Raw genomic sequence first — 16653 nt, 5'->3', positions numbered from 1 at the left:
GGAACCTTGTGTGCGTGGAGCTGGGGGATGGGGAGGGACAGATGGAGGCACCCAGGCTGACTTCAGGTGTTTATCTTGACTTAGTAGATGCAGTTCATTGACGTGAGGAACACTGGGAGAGAAGTCTGTATAGAAGAGGAGACAGTTCGTTTCTGGGTACTTTTTTTTTTTTTTTTGAGGTACGCGGGCCTCTCACTGTTGGGGCCTCTCCCGTTGCAGAGCACAGGCTCCAGACGCGCAGGCCCAGCGGCCATGGCTCACGGGCCCAGCCCCTCCGCGGCATGTGGGATCTTCCCGGACTGGGGCACGAACCCGCGTCCCCTGCATCGGCAGGCGGACTCTCAACCACTGCGCCACCAGGGAAGCCCTGTTTCTGGGTACTTTTGAAGACGCCTGAAGGACACCCAGGTGAACATGCGGTTCTGGGTGCATTCAATGTGTGTGCCAAGTTCTTTAAGTGTATTTTCTGATCCTTATTCTTACAGAATCCAGAGCCGTCTGATTCCCAAACTCAACATGCTTCAACAATACTATCAATACACAGCTTCTCTTTCGGGAGGCATCAGTGTGGTTAAACGCTGGTGTAGCAGGTGGTATAAAGTGAGAAGAGAGATGGGTACGTAGAAAGGTCAAACTTGAGCGTGTGTCTGCGACACAGTTGCCATTGTCTAGGGGGACAGCACCCCTTGGAGTTGTGCACTGCATAGCCTGTGTGGTGCTTTACTGAAGAGCTTAGAAAAGGGGCTGATATACCAACAGAGAGATGAAAGACGCAGGAAACATAAAACCTCCTAAGCGCTAGGCATGGCCCCCCGAGCAGGTCTGGCATTCCCCGTTCCCGAGTGAGCATGTGCACCGCCACACTCACCATCCTCCTCCGTCTGCACCACCAGCTGCTCACTCTCCATCCGGCCCTCGGGGTTGGACAGCAGCAGCCGCAGCCGGATGGTCATGAAGGGGCGCAGGCCCCGCAGGGTGTAGTGGGAGGAGGTCTGAATGAGCTCTTCGGCCTCGTACTGCTGCTGGTTGAACACGTACTGGTACTGCACCGTGAGGTTGTAGCTGTGGCAGCGGGTCACCGCGTAGCCGAAGGGCTCCCACTGCAGCGTCAGCTGCCGGGCTCGGATGTCCACGATCTCCACGTTTTGCGGGCCGTGCACCGGGTCTGCAAGACACACACGCAAGACACAGGGCTCTGAGGAGGCTGTCAGGAAGGTGGGGTGGAGACCCTGCTAAAACAGGGGAGAACAGCTCTTCAAACTCAGCCCAATCACTCAGCCACTGCCTTCCTGATTTCGTCACCTAGAGTATAATTAACATTTTTCTGTAAATCAAACTCCTTCTTCTTTTTTAAATAAGGCATCTAAAAGAAAACACAACTATTTAAAGGGAAAACCTGAATCACTTGCCATAAATAAATGTTTACCATTTAAAACAATGCAAAGTTGTTTTCATCAGGGTACCACCAAAAACCATGTTGGGTACCACTAACAGCACTTTGGGGAAATACTAATTGAGAAGGATGCTGGCGTTCCGATCTACCTCTTTACATTTCACATGGCCACATCCCCCTCCTTGAGAAACCAGCCCCATTTCTTTAGTTCACCACTTTAGTTCACACTGAGGTGCACAGTCTAGAAATCAAATTGCATCCTCAACACACAGCATCCTCAACAGGTCACTGTGACCCATTGACAGTGCCTTGGAATTTCCCTTCCTTTCACTGACAACACAACTCATCCTTTCCTAGCCTCCCACAACAGTCCTCAACCCTTCCTTCTTTCCTCTCCACTTTTTTCCAAACAGGCCCCTCCAGGGGCATCATTCTAAAAACAGATCTGATCCAGCAATCCCACTCCCGGGCATATATTCAGACAAACTGTAATTCAAAAAGATACATGCACCCCTACGTTCACAGCAGCACTATTCACAATAGCCAAGACATGGAAACAACCTAAATGTCCATTGACAGAGGGATGGATAAAGAAGATGTAGCACACATATACAATGAAATATTCCTCAGCCATAAAAAAGAAAGCAATAATGCCATTTGCAGCTACATGGACGGACCTAGAGATTATCATACTGAGTGAAGGAAGTCAGAAAGAGAAAGACAAATACCATATGATATCCCTTATATGTGGAATCTAAAATATGACACAAATAAACTTACCTACGAAACAGACTCACAGACATAGAGAACAGACTTGTGGTTGCCAAGGAGGAGGGGGTTCCGGGGAGGGAAGGAGTGAGAGTTTGGGATTAGCAGATGCACAGTATTATACATAGAGACCACAAGGTCCTACTGTGTAGCACAGGGAACTATATTCAATATCTTATAATAAACCTTAATGGAAAAGAATATGAAAAGGAATATATATATATAACTGAATCACTTTGTTGTACACCGGAAACGAATACAACATTATAAATCAGCTATACTTTAATTTAAAAAAATAACAACAGATCTGATCATGCCTTCTCACCTTAGCGCTGTCTCCCATTCCAGCCCTCCCTACTGATCTTGGTCCCAGACCCCCATATATAACATTGGCTATGTTCATTTTATTATGAATATTCCATTTACACTTTACACAAAAATTAAATAGATGTGTTTGTGCACAACAGATAATAAAAAACAAAACTTTTCTTTTTTTAATCCCCATATGTAAAGCTCATTCTATACGGTTTAGGCACTTGTTACGATAGAAGCGTAACTTCTTTTATGATTGGCATTCCCCATAAGTTCTTCTGTCAGACTCTCTTCGCTGGGAGTAGTGAAGCACAGGCTAGAGATTCAATCCGTGTACTTCCCGCCCCCCACCCCGCCCACCATGCTACCTCACTAGCTGTGTGACCTTGGGCAAAGGCACTGCATCTCTGAGCCTTCATTTCTTCATCTATAAAGTGGAAATTATTGCGCTAATCTCAGAGGGCCGTTAATGTGCATAAAATGAACTGTAAAGAGAGAGAGAAAATTGTCTCTACCTAACAGTGGGCGTTCCTCTTAGAGACAATGGCCCTTCTTGGAGAAATGCTTTAAGAAGCTTGTTTGGAGTAGACGCTGCAGTCCCAGGGGCCTTGGGATCGGCTGTGCTTAGCCTTTAGAGGAAGAGAAAAATGAACTCACTGGCTGCTGGGATTGAATAGGAGAGGATGCGGGTGAACAAGATGGTGTATTTTGGGGTGGAGCTCAATGGGATTGTTCTCATGTGACTCCTAGTCTTCAACAGGGTCCTCAAAATACCACAAGATGATTGGCTGTGATTTGATTTCCTGGGGCTTCTGAGATCTGCATGCCTCACTTGGGCCAAATAAGATGTTGCATGGGTACAAAGGGACCAGAGGCAAAGGGGACTTGGAAAATATGTCCATGTGTGTTACTGACACCTTGAGAGATGATTTGGGCTTTCTCAGGCTATGGAATTAAGAGGTTCAAGGACATCTCAGTTCAAGTGCAAAAGACAAGACCTCTGGTGGCCCTGTGGATTAGATACACGTGGGTGAAAGTGTTCTGTAAGTTCGAGAACTAGCATTCAAGAAAGGGCAAGACAGTGGCTCTTTATTAAGCAATAACTATGGGCTGGGCAGTTGCGTGCTGAAAACAACTGTCTGACGTAGGGAACTGAGGCCAACGAAGGGACATGACTTGCCCAGGGCCACACAGCTAAGTCCCCAGCTCTGGACTCCCACAGCACTTTGCACAGCTATCCAGCCCACTGAGCATCCGTCACGCTTCCTGGGAACCGCTTGTTCCTTTATACGCCATTCCTCCCAGGCTGCAAGGGACCACGTGCTGTTTGTAAAGCAACCCCAGCACATGGTACTGAGTCCGCTGATGGGCCAGTTCATGTTGCTTAAACTGAGATGAACAGATGGTGACCTGTTTTTGAGAACTGAGCTTGGACCCCCTTGACTCCACAGTCCCCTGTTCTGTCCCCTCTAGCACGTCACCGAGTCTTTAAGGTGAACTTAACTATTTTTCAATTCAAGCAAGAGAACGTCTTAAGATACTACATGATGGAAACTAGTTTTCAAAATGTATGATGGAGGCATTCATGCTTTCACTGTAACGCCCCCAAACATCAGATGCCAAACCCAGCTTCTGCTCCGGTAATTGCCTACAGCAGGTAGGGTCTCAGGTTTACATTCCGGTTGGTACGAACAAGTCAGAAATTGCTGAGAAAGCCTTGTGTGTGCAGTGGAGACTGGTTTGTTGAACTTACATCCCTCGTGTAAATATGCCCAAGCCTAGAGCCTATGGTTTCTGCCTCCAGATAAGACTCCGTGCATATGACCTTCTTGAGTAACAGCCTACAGGCCACTGAGATGGCATACAGTGGGAAGAGAGTGTGGCTTACCTGGGAAGCTGGAAAGTCTTCCTCTGATGGAAAAGTAAAGTGGCTTGGCCTCCGGGTTCACTGTCTCTATGCCCTTAGACTTGGCAATGAGGGCCCTGTCCCGAGTCCTGTGAATTGAGGAGCACACTCCGGCCATCTGCAGACTCTGCCCCCCTCCTGAAGCAGGAGTCAATGGGCCAACGTCTCCACCTGGTCCTTGGGCTCCCCATTCTGGATCAGGCTCCAGACACCTGACAGCCTAGAATTCCCTGTCCCAGTGGCTTCAAACTCATTTCTGGGGCTGTGTGAACCTCTTCCCTTGGTTTGGCCATCCAAGGTCACACCATATTCCATGTATGTACCCCTAGGCCCAATGGGTGACCAGAGTGTGGCTGTTTGGAGGAGGAGACCTTTGTGGGGAGGGATGGAGTCAGGTGAAAGGAGAAGGGAAGAGGCTGCAGGTCTGTGTGTGTATCTTGTCCCAGACCCATTTGTGTTCTTACATATGTGAGGGACAAGTGTATATGTGTGTGTGTGACTGACTAACTCATATTTTCAGAAGCTTCTTTGTTCTGCAGCTGCCTCTGGAAAGGTAGGGTGGGCCTCCTCACTTCTGATCACTGACCACTCCTCTCCTTTCCATGTTAGATCTTACTGAAGTACCATTTTCAACCTAATACCAGAGCCCAACCTGCAACATGTACCTTTCCACCTCCAAATTCCCTCCCTCGTTTTCCACTGCTCACTCTTTGAGCCCTACATTCCTAAAGCAGAGTGAGTGTTGCATCCTGAATCCTTTTACACCTCCATCTTCCCTCTGCTTGGGCTGCCACTGGCAAATCCCTATTCAATATATTCAAGGCCGGGCTCCAATGCCACCCTTTCTTTGTAACTTTCTCCAAAAGCCTTTCTTGCCCAGGCAGAATGAACCATCTGTCTTCTTTAATACCCTCCCATAGTCCTTATCAAATTGCAGATTAACGTCTGGATGCTCGGTTCACGCTCACCTCCCCTGCTAACCTGTGAGCACCTAGATCTCTTCTTTTTTAAAACTGGACATATAGCTGATTAATAAATGAAGAATGAGTAAAATACAGAAAGCAGGGGATAACTGCAGACCAAACCAGAATCAAGGCCTTAACATCCTGCAGGGGAAATGCAGTAAGTGAAGGGGTGAAATCAGGGCTCTCTCTATACGCCAGCTGTTAAGGTAATTATGTGGTTAAGTTAGAATTCCAGCCTCTTGTTTTATATGGACCCAGCCTCCATTCCTGCTGTCAAAGGCAATAGCTGTAGAATCTCCTAATGACCTTAATCAAGGCAGAACACCTTATTTAAAAAAAGGAGCAGCAAAGCAGATTTCCAATTCGTGAATTTTCTATGTATTCATCTTTGCACGTGGAGTCGGCTGTAACATACGTACTATTCAAAGTTGAACCTAAATTGAGATAATTTGGGGCGTGGGGCTGAAAATGTGGAGGTGGATAGCTTGTATGTAAAATTAATTTTTTATCCATTTGGAGATACGATTTGAGTTCCTTTCAAATTAAACTGCAATGGAGTCCTAGGCAGCTGGAAACATTATTGCCGACATAATTTGATACTGAAGGAGCAGTAATACATTGACAGTTCGATGTGACCATTAATTTGCAATTTCTGCGTGGAAATGCTACATGAAGGGAAAAAAGGTAAAGGGAACAAAAATAAAATCCATCTTCTTTCAACATCATCCAAAGCTACTCTCCTGCTTCCTTTCTTCCATCTCCTCTAATTTATTACAGATGTTTGGTGGACAGGAATTTGTTGAATATTATCACAGACATCCTTATGAAGGTAGGCAAGGACAGGAATCCAGAGGGTTCACTTAGGGATACTGGTACCCTCACCATCCAAGGTCACTGGGTCCTACCTACCCTGATCACTAGAATCAGGTGACTCTGTTGTCACCCTCTTGCAGCGATGTCATAGAGCAGGTGTGTCATTCACATGTTCGTTGGCTTACCCAATACTGAAAAAATACTCTTGAGCAGGGAGGCATCATGACATGGTAAAAAAGAGTGCTGGATCTGTCATCACCTGGACCTAAAGCAAGTCACTTGTCCCATCTGCGTCTTTGCCTCATTTTTCTCACGTGTAACACGGGGATGGTACTTCTGCCTTTTAGGGCTACGAGGTGAATTAAGGAGATAGTGTCCACCAAGCTCCCAGATGGTACTTGACCCAGCTGTATTCCCTTAAATACAGCTCCCACCTCCAGAAGGGAGGCAAGGCAGGGGAGCCACTGAGATAAAATAGAAGTCCTGCAGGTGACCGTGGACCCCTGGCCTGGTTCTCCGTCCAGCTGACTGCTGGGTTCATGCTTTTTAACCAACTGTAGTTTGGAGTCAGCAAGGTCCCATTAATGCATGTTCAGATATAGCTCTATCTATTCTTTCCTTTCTACAAACATGTCTTGGACCTCTGAGATGGGACAGGCATTAGGGATGCAGGGGAATGAGACAGACATGTTCTAGCCTTCACGAGATTCATGCTCTAGAGGGGGATGCAGACACGACAATTGTGAAGGATGGAATGATGAAGCCTGAAGGAGCTTTTGCAGGGAAAGTGCTGGGCTCCCAGGCAGCACATGTCAGAAAGACACAGCCTTACGCTGGAAACTCATCTGAGCCAATTTAATCATGACTCGTGCACAACCTTACATTCTTTTTCATAGAAACCAGAAGCCACCAAAGAAATCTGAGGTGAGTGAGGGTTAATGATTCCTCCATAACTGCATTATTAGGTTATAATAAAAGCAACTCTCAATTCTACTACATAGATGAGCATTTATTACACAATGTTTATTAGCAAGCAGGCACAAAATAGGTCATACAATCCATTCCATAAAGCTCAATGAAGCTCAGCACCTGTCTTAGTCTTTTTAGGTGACCTGGCTCCTATCTTGCATGTAGGCTCATTTAAGGCAGTTATGACAGTATTCTCAGGTAGGAGTTGACAAACTTTTTGTTGTTGTTGTTAAAAGTCTAGATAGTAAATATTTTAAGCTTTGTGGGTCAGACAGTCTCTGTTTCAGCTATTTGTCTCTGCGGTTGTAATGCAAAGGCAGACACAGAAAATGTGTAGACAAATGGGCATGGCTGTGATTCTATGAAAGCTTATTTACAAAAATAGGGATAAACTGGGAGTTTGGGATTGACATGTACACAGTGCTATATTTAAAATAAAATGCCTTTCCATGAAAAAAAAAAAAAAAAGATAGCCTAGGCTGTGGGCTGTACCTTGCCTATCCTGGTCTAGGGACAAATCAAGTACCATTACAGACATATCAGGTAACCAGGAATCCTTCTCAACCAACAGGTGACACAGGACTGTTTAGGAAGCAAGGCTTGGATACCATCCCTAAGGCTAAGAGCTAGAGGCCTTACTGGGTTCTCCTACGTTATGTACATTTGGAAAGTGCTTTCACAATATTTTGGCCAACCCACATATTTTGAATACTTTCAATTTTACCAATTAGAGTCCATCTGCAATACTTATGCTAGTTGACAGGCCCCCGATTTCAACCACCACAATCAATTTCCGGCACTGAGCGTACTGACTAGCAAAAGGAAGGCTGTGGATCAAGACATGGTATCAGAAACACCTGGGCTACGTAGCGTTGTCTCTGGAGAAGGGGCTTCTCAACTGGAATACCAGGGGACTTCCCCTAACCAGTACGGTCTTGATGGGAAGGCTGGCAGCACTGGGTTACAGCTTAACCCGGAACTCATCCATAACATTCCACTGGTAAATATTTGAGAGTAAATCACCAATAGTGTAATGTGGAGTCTAGAGGCCAAGAAGGCTGTCCTGAAGGAGGGGGCCTTGGGCAAAGGCTGGATGGGATTTAACGAGGTAAAGGTACAAGTTTTTGGGGGGCCGGAGAATGGAGAGTAGGGAGTGGGAAGGTTAAGCCCCAGGCAAAGGGGTCAGCACATTTAAAGTCCAAGATACAAGAGAAAAGGAGCAAATGGCCGTCAAGATTCTGCTGCACGAATGGACATGGCATATGAGCAGGAATCCCCTCCCTCCCACTGCAAATGCACACTCCATGCAGTGACGTGTCAAGCCAGTCTGAGTGTTATACACTATAGTAATGGTCCCTCCCACTATTCCTAAGAAGTAAGTGAGAAGAGCAACTAAAGTAGTTGTAAGAGAGTGATGCAAGTATCCTTTGTCAAAAGTCAAGCGCTGGACAGATTCATTCTCTTAATGAATATTTTTCAGTTCCTACCACGTACCAGGCACTACACTAGATGTAGGAGTGAACCAAACAAAAATCCTCTCTGCCCTTAAGGGGCTTACATTCTCGTGGGACATGGGAAATTAAATAATATATGAGATAATCAAAAAATTAGAATGTCAGATGGCAGTAAATGCTCTAGAGAAAAATCAAGCAGGGAAGGGAGATTAGGGGGTTCAGGGAAAGTTGGGTCTAAAATATCACTTCTTTGATTTCAGGTCCTGCTACCAGCTCCTTGATCTTTCTTGATTTTTCCTCTCTCTTTACACTAAAATCCTTACTCTTTCCCTGGACACAGCTTAGCTTGAAATATTTATTGAGCATCTATGGAATGGTAGGCTAAGTGTTGGGGACAAAGTGTTAACAAGAACAGACATGGTCCCTGCCACCCTGGAGCTTAAAATCTGGTGGGGGACACAGTGAAACAATCATAATGACAATCCAACATGTGAGCTGACAAAACTGCATGTTGCCGTAAGGGTTCTGAAGGAAAGCGATGGGCGTTAGCTGGATAAAAATGGCCATTAGGGCCTGTAGGTATGACGGTCAGGAAGATACTTCTGCAGAGCTGACATGTTGACTGAATGTTATCACCCTTCCCTCCTCTCTCTAGTCCCTCCTTTCTCCCAGCTTCCATTCATTGTTTGAACCTCATTTGTTCTGGGAAAGCCTTCTCTCAAATGCTTATCTTTCCCATCGTTGGGTTAGGTGTCCCTCTCCACATCCCCACACTGAACGGATGAGTGAACTTGGCTGGAACGTAACACAGGGTAAAACCAGGGCTGGTGCACCAGCCCTGTCCTGTGGGTGCCACCGTTCAGCAGCCCGGGGTATGGATGGGGAGCCACGAGTCAGATACGGCCCAGGTTCAAGAGGCAACCTATGCGCTGGGGACCACGGACCTCAGGCCAAGGGTGAGCATGACAGCTACAATCCAAGGACCTTGGGATAGTTATTAAGCCATTGTCTCTCGGCTCCAACACCCCTTCTACGGCCCGTTTCATGATGCTGGGGCTGGTATTCCATAAATCACATGTCTGCTCCATCACCTGGCTCTATGCTAGTCTCTGCCGGTAGGGGGGCGATAGAGGGAGCCTGCAGGGCTCTAGGAGGAAGAAGAGAGCGCTTCCTGTTCCTGTGGGCATCACTCCAATATCACTTCTTCACCCCCCAGGGAAGTTCATTCTGTCACAGCAGTTGGATCTAGTTTGCAGTTTCTCCAGCACTCAAAGAGCAAGCTTCACTGCAGAACCTCAGAGACACCAGCACCATCCAAAAAGAGCTCCCTCTTCCAATTTTTAAAATGCTTCTAATTCCAGCCTGTTCCCTTGCTCTCCCCAAGCCTAGCAGTACCTGTTCCCACAGTTGCTATATTGGTATAATACTTTCATGTTCTCTTTTTACCTTTGCAGTTTCCCAGCCAATTCTTTATATATAGTTAACCAGAGGTTTCCAAACTTTCATGGTGACCTTGGTGTTTTGGTAATTTTTTCGCAGAGCTCCTAACCAAAGAAATACCTAATAGTTTCACTTATTCGTTAGTCCAAACAACTTAATAAGTATTTATAGCCTAACCACTTAACAGTGGTTTGAGAAAACAATACACACAAATCAAAAGAAAAAATGTTAATTCCATTCTTAAATCACCACGGTTGCTTACTAATGGCATACGTGCACCTGTCAAGCCCTACACAACTTCTCAAACTGTGGATTCGGATTAGAAACCGCCGCTCTTGCTGCCTGCGCCATGTTGATTTTTCTGCAATATTTGCTTTTCACCTCAGTAACAACAGGAAGCCTAGCTTGGCAAAGATATGATGTCACCGAAAGGAATGTAGCCCAATCTAATGCTGAAACTGTGGATCACCTCAACTTAGTAGTTTGTACAATATCTGACAGATGACACTGTTTTTTGTGATCATTTCAAATTAAAATTCTAAATGCCCTCACACGGTGCCTCGGTGAGTTCATTGCAGTGGCCTGGGCTACCTCAGCACAGTTGGAGAACCACGATAGTTGACAACTCATAACAGGCAATCCTCTCTGTTAAAGTAAATGGTGTGATGAATCTCCGAACTCTACCTTGACTGATCTAGATGCAGGACCCCAACGCCTGAACTTGATCATTTAGCGTCTCCCACCTTCCTCTCCCCATGCTCCATTCTGCCTTGGTACCCCCTGCCTACAAATCCGATGTTCTAGCTGGCCGCACTCTGCTTCCCAGCTCTGGCGCAGACGTGGCTCTTCCCTCTCTGCCCCATCCAGATGCATCCACCTGGCGGGTTGCTGAGCAAGGAGCAGGGTGGCCAACCACACCTCCCGTCACATCAACGGCTCATGTGTTCAAATGCCCGGAAGAAATAAATGGACACCAGCACAAGATTGCAGCCTGGAAATAAAAACTGTAGAATGTTTAAAAATTACTTTTGTGGCCGAGGAAAATGGGTTGGAAAGAGAGAAGCAATTTCTAAATTACATGGTTTCGGTTTCCAGAGAAAGAGTTTCAGGGTGGGGCGGGGGGAGAAGGTGAGCCCACAGCATCTTCTGGGCTTCACTTCAATTTACACTTAATTCATGGCAAGTCCCCCTGTCTGTTAAAAAAAAAGAAAAAGAAAAAAGGAAAAGGGAAAAAAAGCTGGAGGAAGAATAAAACCTGAAACATCTTTGATGGTTCAAAGCTACCCAGCGCTGAGCCCAGGTAAGGTATTAGCATTCCGAACACTGCTTCTCCTTGGGACACACAGTCTGGCTGTGAACAACATGGGCCCTGGAATTAGGAAACAGTCCGTAGTGTAGCTAATCCACCATTGCTGTGATGCTGGTGAGAAGCCATTTGTAATGTAAATCAAATTATTTCCAGAATATGTCAAACAAACAAACAAAAGTAATATCTCCTGATTGGACTCTGATGGCCCCTCTCCCAGAACTACTACCTTCCCTTTCAGCTGGAGAGCTCAGCTTTTTATATTCGGATCTGAGGTCTTTCAAAGTGGAGGCTGCTCACAACAGAGAAGCCCCCACCCCAGGACATTCTTGATCTCCCAAGGAATCACATTTATCTGTAGACTCTGCTCAGGACTGCTGGACCTTGGAGAGGCCTGCCGTGTCAGCAGCCCCAGAAGTGCATACCAAGCTTTCTTATGATGTCCGACACTTTTTTTTTTTTTTGGAAATGTACAAGAGTATCATTACATTGAAGGAAGAATTTCAAACAAAAACCACTGTCAGTGAAAGGTGGCTTATTCTCTGCCGAGTCTCATTTGAGACTCACCTACATAAGGAGAAAGGGCACGTGATGAAGCAAAAGTTGTCTATCCCAGTCACCTTGTGGCAAAACACCAAGAAGAGAACCCCAGCAGAAGAGCAGGGGCAGGAGAACAGAAGCTGGAAGACCCATCTACCCCCGATTATCTGCCTCACTCACTTGTGAAACACCCTCTGGCCTCGGTGAGCACCTCTCAGCAAAGGTGAGGGGCTAAAATGTATACATGGTGTTTCCTGGATGATCCTTCTAATAGAAGGTGGCTCCTGGCCATGACCATGTGAGACACAATCCTAGCACAGGCTCTTACATAAGCCGCCAAATGATAATCCTTCACCTCAGAATCCTGGAGAGGTCACCATCCTTCCCTCCGGATTTTCAATGTCAATTTACCCTTCTAAAGCTGCCTCTGCACAATGTAAGCTTTTTCTTAGGTGTGACCAGTCAAATGCCTTTCCCACACTTCATCTCCCCTCCACCTGTAAACACTCCTGCTCAGGTGCCTGACATTTACACACTTTCTCTCTCCTGCCCATTAAAACTTATTTACGCACTGTGTGACCTTGGATGAATCTTTTTACCCTTTCTGAACCCGTTTTACAATATCTAAAGTGAAGCTAATGATCCGTATCTCCTAGGATTCTTGTGAGATTAAAATGAAATTATATGTGCTCATATACTAGTGGGATGTTGCTGTGTAACAAACAGCCCCCAAAGTCACTGGTTTATAACAACAGACATTTGTCCTTGAGCTCTTGTCTGATCTAGGCTGGGCTCAGGCCTGCTCCATGTGTGTTTATTCCAGGGCCCAGGCTGAAAGGGCAGCAGTTACTCAGGGCATGTTCTTTCTACAACAGATGCACCAGAGCCAAGCCAACCCATGCAAGAGTTCGTAAGACCTCCTTCATGTCACGTTCAGTATTGGACACGTCCACCATATTGGCCAAATCAAGTGCCTAGGCAAGCCCAACATCAAGGGGGCTGAGCCTCCCACAGTGGGGAAGTGGGGATTGAGGAAGTGAATATTTGCTGAATGATAACCCCAACTATCACAGATCAATATGGGTTCATGTTTTGGTTAACACGACCAGCCAGCACTTCACACAGCACAGACTTGGTCCCCTGAGGGGAGGAAAGCCTGACTTTGAGTCTGGTCTCTAGGGAGCCAGAATATTCTGCTGAAAACACAAGGCACATGTTACCTGCTCTACCTCCATGTGGACTATTCTGTGATGTGTCCCAGGGAGAGAGGGGCGGAAGTCTAACAGACACACCTGGAGGATACACCTGGCATTTTGAAGTCCCTTCTCAATCTCAGTACGAACCTTCTGATCCACCAGCCAAACTGGTCAGGTAATTCATTCCTGTCCTCACCTCCCAAATACTGGCTCAGACCACATCCCTCCAAATCCCCTGCTATCTTTTGCTCCAAATCAAAACTCCTGTGATAGGCAAAATAATGACCTCCCAAAGATGTCCACATCCTGATACCCAGAACTTGTGAATAGGCTATCTTAGGTGGCAAAAGAAACATTGTGGATGTGATTAAGGATCTTGAAATTAAGTTAAGGAAGATTATCCCGAATTATCTGAGTGGGCTCAGTGTACTCGCTAGGGTCCTTATAAGAGAGAAGCAGAGGTCAGAAAGAGGAGAGAATGCTGCTGGCCTTGAGTATGAAGGAAGAAGCCACAAGCCAAAGAACACAGGCAGCCTGTAGAAACTGGAAAAGGCAAATAAACAGATTCTCCCTTAGAGCCTACAGAAGCAACACAGCCCTGCAGACCTATTTTAGACTTCTGACCTCCAGAATGATAAATTTGGGTTGTTTTAAGCCAGTAAGTCTGTGTTGATTTGTCACAGCAGCAATAGGAAACTAATACAACCTTCAAATATTATTCTGTGTATTTCTGTATTTTTACACACTCTTCATTCTCATTGCCTTTCCTTCGTAGACGCACATTATTACATGTTTCACATATGTTCCTTTGGTTGAATGAGTTCTTACAAAATGCATGTAATTGTTTAGTATGCATGCATATTCATTATTTATGTCGGAATATGTTATAGCCCCTTCCCCTTTTCATCGTTCAGCACTCTGATTTTGACATCTGCCTAGGCTGCCATATGCCCTCAGTCCATTACTCTCCATATTCCACAGTGTTTCACGGTGTACGTCCTCCACAGCTTATCCATCTACTCCCCACTGATGGACGTGCAGTTTGTTTCCAACTCACCACTACCAGAAACCGTGTTTAATTTTATGCAATTTTATCATGTGTGTAGCTCCATGTAAATACTGATACCACCTGATTTCAATTGTCTCCTCACAAGGCTCCCTCATGCTGACCCTTTACAGACACATTACCCTCTCCTCCCCACCATCTGAAACCCTTAGCAACCACCAATTTGTTCTCTACCTCTATAATTTTATGATTCCAAGAATGGTATATAAATGAAATCACATAGTACGTTACATTTTGAGATTTTCTTTTTTACTTAGCGTAATTCCCTTGACAATCATCCAATCTGTGGCCTCTATTAATAGATGGCTCCCTTTTTACGGCTGAGTAGTATTTCATCATATGGATGTCCCATTGTTTGTTTAACCGATTTCACCCACTGAAGGACATCTGGGTAGTTTCCGGTTTGTGGTTAAAAAGGTTCTGGTACCAATTCCAGCGTGTGGAGGTGGGGGTTTCCCACATAGTACCGAGTAAGTGTCCAGACACCAGCTGGGCGCCCTACAATTCAACTCAATTCTGACACCATCTACCCTGAGATAGCATCAGATTCCACAGATTAAGGGTTCAGTCGTACAAGAATACCCCTCACCCCCCCACACACACACGTCAGCTGCCCGTTGTAAGGCCAGGTTGTCACCTGTACTTCTGACCAACTGGCTATAAATCAGAGGTTCCCAGGACCCCCTCCGCCACTTTGATTAATTTGCCAGGGCAGCTCACAGAACTCAGAGAAATATTTTACTTATAGATTACTGGATTATTACAAAAGGATACAACTCAGAAGCAGCCGGATGGAACTGATACACCAGACAAGGTCTGGGAAAGGGTGTGGAGCTTCCATGCCCTCTCAGCACCCTTCCAGCACCTCCCTGTGTTCACCAACCTGGAAGCTCTCTGAACCCTCCCTTTGGGGTTTTTATGGGTTTAATTCTGTGCTGCAGGCACTTGGCCAAACACATTTATGGAGGCTTCATTCCATAGGCATGATTGATAAAGTCACTGTCCATTGGCAATTGATCTCTATCTCCAGCACCTCTCCCCTCCCCAAAGGCTGGAAAGTTTCAACCCTCTAATCACAAGGTTGGTTCTCCTGGCAACCATCCCCCGGCAACCATCTGCCATCCTTGGGTGCAGCACAAAGTCACCTCATTCACATAACAAAAGTCGCCTCTAGTGCCCTTGTCACTTAGGAAATTCCAAAGGTTTTAGGAGCTCTGTGCCAGAAATGGGGACCAAATACATGTTTCTTATTTTAAATTGCAATATCACAGGGATTGCTATGAACAAATCTGCTATGGACATTCATACACAAGTTTCTGTGTGAACAAAAGTTTTCATTTCTCTGGGATAAATGCCTAAATAACTGCTGGATTGTACAGTATAATCATTTTTAGTTTTGAAATAAACTGACAAACTGTTTTCCAGAGCGACTGAACCAGTTTACTACATTCCCTCAAGTGGTATATCAGCCATCCTATTTCTTCACATCCTCACCAGTATTTGGTGCCATCACTATTGTTTTTATTAGCTATTCAGATAGGTGTATAGTGATGCCCCCTGGTTTTAATTTGCATTTCCCTAATGGCTAATGATGTTGAACATCTTTTCATGTGCTTTTTGCTATCTGTACATCCAGCTCATTTGTTTTTAACTTTTGTTTTCTAGTAAATGAATTTAAAGCTCCAGATTTTCCTTTAAGTACTGTTTTACCTCTGCTCTATTGTACAATATAGAAATGCTCTGCTTTCATTATTATTCACTTCATGATTCTTTATGATTTCCATTTTAACCCAAGTGTTATTTAGTAATATGTTATTTAGTTGTCAAATTCATGGGATTTTTAAAGCTGTCCTTTAGTTATTAATTTCTAATTTTATTGTAAAATAGTTGAGGAACATGGGCTGTGTGATACAGATTCGTTAGAATTTATTGGGGCTTCTTTTATGGCCTAATACATATTCTATTTTTTGTGATTGTTTTGTGTGTGCTCAAAAAATGTGTTTTCTTGGTTTAGGTATACAGTTCTATATATTAAAATGATTTACTATCAATTTGTCAATATGTTAATAAGCTTGGGTTTATGAATTATGTATTTCAGATCTCGAACATCTCTCTATTTTTGCCTATTTGATATTATTCCATTTAAATAGATTGATCTCCTAGTTTGGTCATTAACTTGCTTCCACCAAGAATGATTGCCATATCAACAACCATAATTTGTAAATGCTTATCCATTATTTCATGTACAGTTTCAAATTCTGTGTCCTGGGCACTTGACTAAGCACTTGGCTTATATCGCATTTACTTCTCACAGTGATAATTCTCAACGTCTCCATTTTACAGATGAGGAAACTGTGGGTCTAGAAGCAAAGTGACTATATCATGCACCCAGCAAATGGCAGAGCTGACATTTCAATGTAGATTTTCCCAGTAAGTCCATGCTTTTAATGACTCAGACTCAGTTTGTTCATTTGCAAAAGGAGGGGGGCCTCCCCATCCTCGGAGGACCTTTAGGATTTGTTTTT

The 16653-nt window shown here is 44.9% G+C and overlaps 1 protein-coding gene across 2 annotated transcripts in view; it reads right to left on the bottom strand.

Moving 5' to 3' along the window:
• Positions 1 to 16653, bottom strand: part of PTPRT (protein tyrosine phosphatase receptor type T) — a 1065023-nt gene that overhangs the window by 394102 nt on the left and 654268 nt on the right. For both annotated transcript variants that reach the window (XM_029221736.1, XM_029221738.1), the window contains exon 8: positions 869 to 1165. In XM_029221736.1, the coding sequence (XP_029077569.1) occupies positions 869 to 1165 (297 nt within the window). The remainder of the gene's footprint in view (positions 1 to 868; positions 1166 to 16653) is intronic.

This window comes from Monodon monoceros, unplaced genomic scaffold (genome assembly GCF_005190385.1).
Source record: "Monodon monoceros isolate NGI ecotype Baffin Bay Population unplaced genomic scaffold, NGI_Narwhal_1 Super_Scaffold_13, whole genome shotgun sequence".
In the NCBI taxonomy this organism is placed as follows: Eukaryota; Metazoa; Chordata; class Mammalia; order Artiodactyla; family Monodontidae; genus Monodon; species Monodon monoceros.
This window is presented reverse-complemented; position numbering and strand designations above follow the sequence as displayed.